The sequence below is a fragment of the Pteropus vampyrus genome, unplaced genomic scaffold, assembly GCF_000151845.1.
Source record: "Pteropus vampyrus isolate Shadow unplaced genomic scaffold, Pvam_2.0 Scaffold16, whole genome shotgun sequence".
Lineage (NCBI taxonomy): Eukaryota > Metazoa > Chordata > Mammalia > Chiroptera > Pteropodidae > Pteropus > Pteropus vampyrus.
The window spans coordinates 4892110-4900168 of NW_011888797.1; the positions used below are offsets into that span (position 1 = coordinate 4892110).

Sequence of the window (8059 nt, forward strand, 5' to 3'; positions counted from 1 at the left end):
CCGCTGGGATGGGAACCACTGTCAACGACTACAGAGCTGCCATCGGGGCCCCCGAGGGATGGGGAAGCATGTTAAGGAATGACACTGCTGCGGCCGAATGCACTGTGTGCATGGTCCATTTAGGCTAGAAAAACGGACTCCAGCGGGTCCTCCTCAACGCACTCTCTCCCCATCCCTGCCCACCACGCAAACCCAAGTGCTTGTCTGGGGACAGGCAAGGGGCGGCCGCAGCCTTCTCTGAGAACCTGTGCTGACAGACGGCCACCACTGTCGCTATCTCACACCCAGGTCATCTTTAAGCCACATGGCAAATCCTCACTGGGCCTCCTCCAAGGGCTGGACCCCACATCGGTCACCTGTGCTGGCTTACAGAGAACACAAAAGCCTCCTCCCCAAAGGCCAACGCTACCCAGAATGGGCCACTGCCACGGAGGGCGGGCACGCAGGCGTGAGCGAGGAGGCCCCCGGCAGGGCTGAGCCGCTGCACCTGTTCTCCTCCCGATGTAAATCCACGTGACGTACGATTTTCCGTTGGGGGTGGTGATCTGGAAGCAGTATCGTCGGTCTTCACAGTCCACGGCCATCACGGAGCAGTTGTCCAGGTCCTGGATCAAACCTCCAGCCACGGCTCCCCTGGGCTGACACATGAGATTCCCGCCTTGGGTGAAGAAGTAAAGTCTCTCCCAGGTGGTGGTGACCAGCCCTGTTTTACTGTAAGAATTGTGTTAGAAAAAACCCATTAGTACCAGGAAGGCCGCGTGGCACCCCAGTTCTGCCTCCTTAGGGGTATCAGTGACGTTTTAGAGACACTATGTTTATACTAAAGCAAAACTGCTTTGAAAAGAAATCAAGAGCGAAGGGGGCAGAAGAGGTATGATTCAGCTTGAAGCATCTGGGAGGGTATGGCCCGTGCTTGTGGGGGTGTTGGTCCCCAGGGGACCAACTCCAGATGGGGGTGGGAGATGCCTACCCCCACAGCAGGCAGACTCTGGCCTCTGAATCTCGTATCTGAAAAGAGAACTAGTCCATCACCAACGGAACTGAAAACCTGGGAGATCATTTCTCTAAGACGTGGAGCCGAAGTGCTCTTGCTCTAGCTAGTATCGCCAGGGTCGTCAGCCTATGGCACAAACCCCAAATCCTGGGGCTTTTACCAGGTTGGGTTTTGCTCCATCTGGATGTTATTGTTTTGTGGGCTGTTTATAAGAGTTTGAAAATCTAGTTCCTGGCAAATAACACTAGAACCTTGTGGAGTTTTCTATCTGTACAGAACTAAGGGAGACATCTGGCTTGTGATCACCAAGCTTACAGACCTCTGGGGAGCACTCCCCCAGCAAGAAAACAGCTGGCCGTTCCTCTCCGCAGACCCTCGGCTTGGGAGAGATCAAACACGTTTACCCAATTCAGTTTTTACTGAGTAGTGACCATGTGCGAGGCAATAGGTGTCCCACCTCAATAATTATAATTTCCAAAAAGGGTAGCAGCTATCATCTGAATACCCACTACCTACCAGGAATTACCTCATTCCATCCCTTTACGAAGCAGATGCAATTATCAGCTGTTTTACAGATGGAGTGATCAAGGCCCAGCCCAGCCACGCAGTCTGACTGACACCAACCAACTCAGTCTTCCTACACCTGACGACAGCCTCCCTCTGCTTTTAGACACAGTCACACCTGATCATCTCTTTAATTAAAGTGGATGTTTAAAGACTCGCGTGTTAAATACGGGATTCCACCTCTCGATGACTGAAAGCTTCTTGGCCCTCAGCCTCTGTCTGGGTGGTGGGTCTCCAGCACACGCTGTCAGCTGTCAGGGGCCCAGGTGGGATAACTCTCAGTAGTCCAGGATGATGACAGTTAAGAGTGGCCTACATACAAATGGCCACGGTGACCAGGGACAGGGTAGCCCATGCTGTCCTGGAGTTTACACACAGTTCTCACATGCCTGTCCCTCAGTGCGGTCTGAGACCTGGGCTGAGGCTTCCTGGGGCCCAGGTGGGAGGGGAGCTGTGGTGGGAGTTCTTCCCGATCTCACCCACCCCCACCCTTTAATGGGGCACTTAAATGCTCTTCGGTCGCTCCCAGGGAAAACATGTGAGAAAGAGAGGCGGATGATGGCATTCTCACGTTCTAAGATTAAGGTAACCAGCCTTCTGGACGAGGCTCCTGTTACTCTGCGGTGTGGCCACATCGAAGTCTGGAGTGTAAACAGATTCATCGACAGACAGCAGCTCTTGCTGGGACACCCGCATCGCGTCCGCTTCGGCTTCCAGTTCCACCTGAATGCTTAAGACAGAAGGGGCCACGTCAGCCCCCGTCACCGGCCAACCCTGCAGGCTGAGCAGCAGATGGCAGAGCTGTCCCCCAGGGCTTCCTGCCTTGCAAAGGGAGCTGCAGCTCTCCACCCTGACTTAGGTCCCGGAAGCTGGAGATCCCAGGACTCAAGTCACATTACTGTATGTGTTTACATGACATGCTGCTGTTTTAAAACAGAACATACGGAACAGTTTCTCTGCTGACAAAGTCCTATCCATGCTCAGAACCGTGGATGCAAATTTTAGAAATTTGTATCAGCACATTTCTTAGTGGCCACATGCGCAGGTAGTCTGTAAAAGTGCCAAAAAAGAGAGAAGGAAACAGCGATCATCCCTGTTCCACTGTCCCCTCCCGCCACCACCACCTCGGTTTAGGCAGCAGCAGGGGAGACGGCCACTGGAGACAGGAAAATGACCAAGGAGTGGCACCAAGGTGCAACAAAAGCCAGGGCAATGCTTTTCCTCTTACGATAGCCAGACAACTGCCCCACCTGGTGATGACAGTCTTGGTTATAAAGTCCTGAACACAAGCTGCCAACATGGCGCATCCATCTAAGAAAGCAAAGTCGGGAGGCGTTGTTCCACTTGTCCACTGTGTTAAGGAGACAAGACTGATGACAGATGCTAAAATCGGAAGGAACCCGGGGGCCGGCTGCTCGGCGTATGAGCAGGTTTAGGCTTGTGCATTCCGTGTCCTCCTCTTGGAGATGCACAGTGTCCACTGTCTGTCTCTCGTTTAACTGTCTCTTGTTAAGCAGTCGATCTCAGTTAGTTCTGGTTATTCTGACATTTGCATGGAATGACCGGGGACTCCAACACTGGTGGCTTTAGGACAGGCCAGCTGAAGAACAAACCTCACTGGCTTAAGCTGTCACTGCCAAGGCTGTGGATGTGAGGATGGATGTGAGAAAACAAGTCGAGCTGAACCGGAGAGGGAGGGAAGGAGCTGAAGGGCCACGAAACCGCGCAGGTTCTTAAGCTTTTGTGGGTGAGAAACCTTTGAAGACCCGATGAAAGGTAAAGACGTGTTCCCCGGAAACACACTCGTGTGCACCAACGAGACATCCACACACACTCAGGGAGCTCTCAGTGACTGTCCCTCCGCCACCCACAGACTGCAGCCCAAAACCTCTGAGCTCCTAATCCCAGGTTCCCAGGAGCGGGGTAGAAAAGTGACTGCTTTCAACTGGTTCTCTTCGAAGTAAAAAGCATGTTTCATTTAATTAAAAACAAACGAACAAACAAACATGTATATGAGTAGCAGAAGGAGCCAAGAAAAAAGGTGGACATTTATCACTGTAGAGTTAGCGAGGCAAAAAGCCCCCGGCTTTGTAGGGTGGTTCGAAACACCACCGTCTGGGTTTAGGCCGGTTCCGAATCCTCCCGCAGTGGGCGCCTCCACCACACTCTGCTCCTCGGCCTCTCCGGGCGAGCGGGCTGCCGGCGCACCGCCATGTGGCAGCAAAACCACCTCCGGGTCGGAGAGCAGTGGCAGCATTTACCTACGCGCCCGTGTAAGACCGAAGCGATCGGGAAGCTGGAATCCTCGAACTGAATGCTTTAGCTATTTGAACCAGGAGCTTCCAGTGTTTCCAGGTTCGGCTGGGAGCCCTGCCCGCTGCCTGCTGCCCTTGTCACGAAATATGCCTTGTCAGGCAGCAGAGGGACGACTGAGAAACTAGGCCCAACCCTTGACAGGAGGCCGTGGGGCCAGGGCTTAACGCCCTACGCACAAACCGCTGGAATGGCGGGCGCCACGCTTTGGTTGGCCTGATAATGGCTCACAAGAATGTTGACAAGGAGGGAGGACACAGGCTGCAGGATCCCCAGGAAGTGTACACCATGGCATCTCAAAAGTGGGCACAAATGTCCTGCCAACCAGTAATGAAAGTCTAGCATTTGACATTTGAACTCAGATGGTTCTCCCAGAAACACAGAAAGCCATGGAATTCTAAGTAGGATGGAGAAAGAAAGAGAAGAGAGGATTCTGTTACCAAGTGAAAATTTAATAGCTTCTCTTCTTTTTACTTCCTCCTAACATCCCAGGGGCTGATAATCCAGTTAAAAGGCAAGAAACTGAACTCAGATTTCACAAATTGCTTTCTAGCATAATTATCAATCTAACCTGCATCACTCACTGCTGCCAGCGAACAGAGAAAAAAACCCTCCGACTCCCGGAAGGAGTGTGTGCTCTCTCATAAGGCGCACCTCTCTCGTGTTGGTGGGAATGCTCGGCACTGGTTCTTGGGATTCGTTATTTCCAGAACATTCTAGGTAGCCTTCTGCCTAAACAAATCCCACTGCCTGGCCTTCACAGGGTATGATGAAATGCAACGCCCTCAAGAAAATGGGCAACTTTCTCTTCATTTTCTCACACAATAAAATCCTATACTCACACTTCCATTTTCCGTATTTTTCAAATTTATATATGCACACACAAAGACATATTTCTATATCCCAGAAATTGTGAAAAGCACTCAAGGAACCGTGTCTCTTATTTCTTAACGAAATAAGCCTGGTGCTGGAGGTATGTGGACACCTGCTCTGAGCTCGGCGTCACGGACGCCGATGACGGGCGCGGGGGGAGTCAGGGCAGCCGCGGCATCGGTCAAGTGTGCGCAGGACAGGCTGAAGAGGTGATGTTATTTTTAAAAATAAGCATCTGCGAAGCTGAACTACAGTGTGTTAGATTAATTCCAAAAAGGTTTAATGCCTCTTTTATCCATTATAAATGAATGTGATGACTAGTTTGCTGAAAAGCTGTAGCACTGCTGGCTGCTAACCTCATCAGTTCTCAAAGGGAAAAAAAAATCTCTTCTGCAGCAAGTCTAAAGCGGACTCGGACTTATGTTAACATGAGAACACCCTAAGAAAAGGAACTTGGACTTGACGGGAAAGTACCCCAGTGGACATTTTAGTCTTTTATTTACATATAACCTTTTAACGTAGTGGAGAGGACTCTGGGCTCCACACAAGCCAGGAACTGCAGAAATCATTATTTTTTAACCACAATATTCATAAATATCAGTAGCTAAGAAGATGATACTTTCTGAGGGTTCAGGTTGTGGACAGAAGCCCCGTGGGACCCTCTGCAGCCAGAACCTCCCCACATCTCAGAGGGGCTGATTTGGCAGGAAAGCAAAGGGCACACAAGATCTAAACAGGAGTCCAGCATTACCTGCGAACCATGTCTGCGACGGAAGATAAAAAGCTGTCCATACTTTGGGAAAACATCTCCGCTCCCTTCTTGAAAAAGTTAATCTGAAAGATATAATTATGATCACGTGACAATCATGTAGGAAAGGTAACTGATGAATCTGGCAGGTGTGAGAGTGACAGCATGGGGGCAGGGACGCTGGCTGGGCCCTTCTCGCTGGCAGCACTTCCGCATCTCTCTGAGCCCCGACCCTGCCAGCTGAGTTACTCCCACAGCCCTGGGGGCATCTGCAGAGAGGGGATGGTGAAACCTGCTATCTTGCCGAAAGGCCGTAAAGATCAAGGATAATATAACTTGAGCGCTTGGTACATACCAGGTGCGTCAATCATTACTCCTGGTAATTACTTTGGATTATCATCATCAGCAACCTTTTTCCTATATGAATTCTAGATACTGGGTTTCTTGAGGGCAAGAATTAGGTCTTATTCACCTCTGCATCTCTAGAGGTTAAAGCAGTGTGTGGCAAATGACATGCACAGCACCAAAAAGAATCAAACAGCATGAGGTTCTCAGAGAAGTGAGGGCCACCTCCTGACCGACCCTGTTCACTGAACACAAGGCTGCATGACAGTGACCTGGCTGCGAAATTCCAGAGGGAAAACAGCTGAAGACCCTTAAAAGGCTCGTCAAACCCTAAGGTCAACTGACAGGAGCCTATGTACGTGAAGGGCGTGGCAGGGCCCTGGCACTGCATAGCTGCCCAACACTGGCGAGGTCCCCTCCTCCTACCCCACGCTGTGGCGATGCTCTCTCTGACCCCCGGGGAGGGTGGCCCTGAGAGACCGTAAGAGACCCGAGAACTGTACAGTTTGAATGAAACTGCAGCTGCTGGCTTCTGGGGACCAGCAGAAGGGATCCCTTACTTCGTGACTCTCGGGTATTACTTCCCAGAAAGCGTGGGTCCCCTGACAAACCTTGAAGGGCAGGGGCAAGGGAGAGAGGAAGGCCACATTGGTGCTTTACTGACATCTGCGATCACCCCGCCCTGAAAAGCTCAAGTTTCCATTTCTTTTTATGAATGGGGATTTAGAAACTCTCAATATCAGTATGAACTGCTCTATTTTACATGCCTGAGTGTGGAGCGGTAACAGCTGCAAACTCGAGCCATGAAGAGAGAAGACATGGGTGGTGTCTCACACGTTACCCAGCTCAACTGTCTGATCTGGAAGCAGCCCTCGCCCTGGGTGGGGAGCACAGACGCTGACCTCTCACCCTGAGGAGGCTAGTGGGTGTCGTCAGCACAACTGTGACAGGCTGGGGAAGCATGGACACCCATGTCCTTACTCTTGACAGCACAAAAACAGATGATGATCAGAATTACCCTAATGCCGCGTAACACGCACAGGGGGATATTCTGGCCCCATGATGTCTGAATCCTATGGAGATGAACACTGTAAATGCCACTTTGAATCCTTGGAATGTTAAACATCGAAGTCTATGAAACGAGCATCTGCATTCCTCAGGGTACAATGTCACAGTGGCTTTTCCTCTCTCCTCCCTGAACTTGGAATTTATGTACTAAGTCCATGTCTTAGCTTCCCCACGATCCTCTAAGCTCCTAGGGCGGGGCTCACATCAGCCCTGACAAAACCTGATGAATGGGTGGCTGGAAGGAAGGGATAAGATACTGGCTTCTACAGCCACATCGCACGCTACTTACCCTGGAAATGCTACACTGGAGTTCATTGGTGCGCTCTCACTAACCTGTACACAGATCACAAAACCTCAGTTTGCAGGCATGAGGACTAAATCATGACTTAATCGAAAACCTGCTTAACGAGGGCCAGGGAAGGCAGAAATGGAGTCAACCGCCTCCCATATGGTAGGCTGAGAAGTCTGACTCAGTGGAACGTATCATCCAAAGACCAAAGTTCACGTGCCTTCGTGAGCAGTGGGGAGGACAAAGGTCACATGATCATCACCTAACAAGGGTGGATGCTCGATGACAGATTTAAAAGGGCTGATGAGGCACAAGGAGAGTGAATTCTTTGGAACCGTCCAAAGATTCGTGGGGTTCGGTAACAGCCTGGTCCAAGAGAAGGAACTAGTTTTCATTGGGATTAAAAGGTCTGCAGGTGAGGAGCTATGTGGTCGTTACGTCCTGAAACCTGGATATTCTTCATATGAAGAACGAGACGTGTCATCCTCAGTCCTCAACAACGATGCTACCGCCACCCAACAACGACAAGTGCACTCTGTTCTGCTTCCTGAGGCCTGGGGCGGCATCTGAGCTACTGCACCCATCTCCTCTTCTCCCTTGGGGCCAGCAGCACTCGCTTAAAAAGTCCAGCCTGGGAGAAGTGGGGTAGTTCTTGGCCATGAAAAAGGGGGAAATCAGCCAGTATCAAGCCCGTCCTTTAGATCTTTTAAGGTCCTCGTAACTAACCAGGCTCCTCAAGCGCTGACCGATCGGGCCTGCTGCCCCTCTGAGACTGTCCCTGACCCTGGGCCTCTAATGAGCAGGGATTACTGCCCCAAAGGCAGGGCTGTCAGTCCAGGGAGGACAGACGCGACAGGAGGGAGGA

General features: G+C 51.1%; 1 protein-coding gene across 1 annotated transcript in view; it reads right to left on the minus strand.

Moving 5' to 3' along the window:
- APPL2 (adaptor protein, phosphotyrosine interacting with PH domain and leucine zipper 2) overlaps positions 1–8059 on the minus strand; it is a 46418-nt gene that overhangs the window by 10603 nt on the left and 27756 nt on the right. Inside the window, exons 9-11 of the mRNA XM_023527454.1 lie at positions 5496–5578; positions 2130–2288; positions 283–711 (exon numbers count right to left, since the gene is read on the minus strand). Coding sequence (XP_023383222.1) covers positions 283–711; positions 2130–2288; positions 5496–5578 — 671 coding nt within the window. The remainder of the gene's footprint in view (positions 1–282; positions 712–2129; positions 2289–5495; positions 5579–8059) is intronic.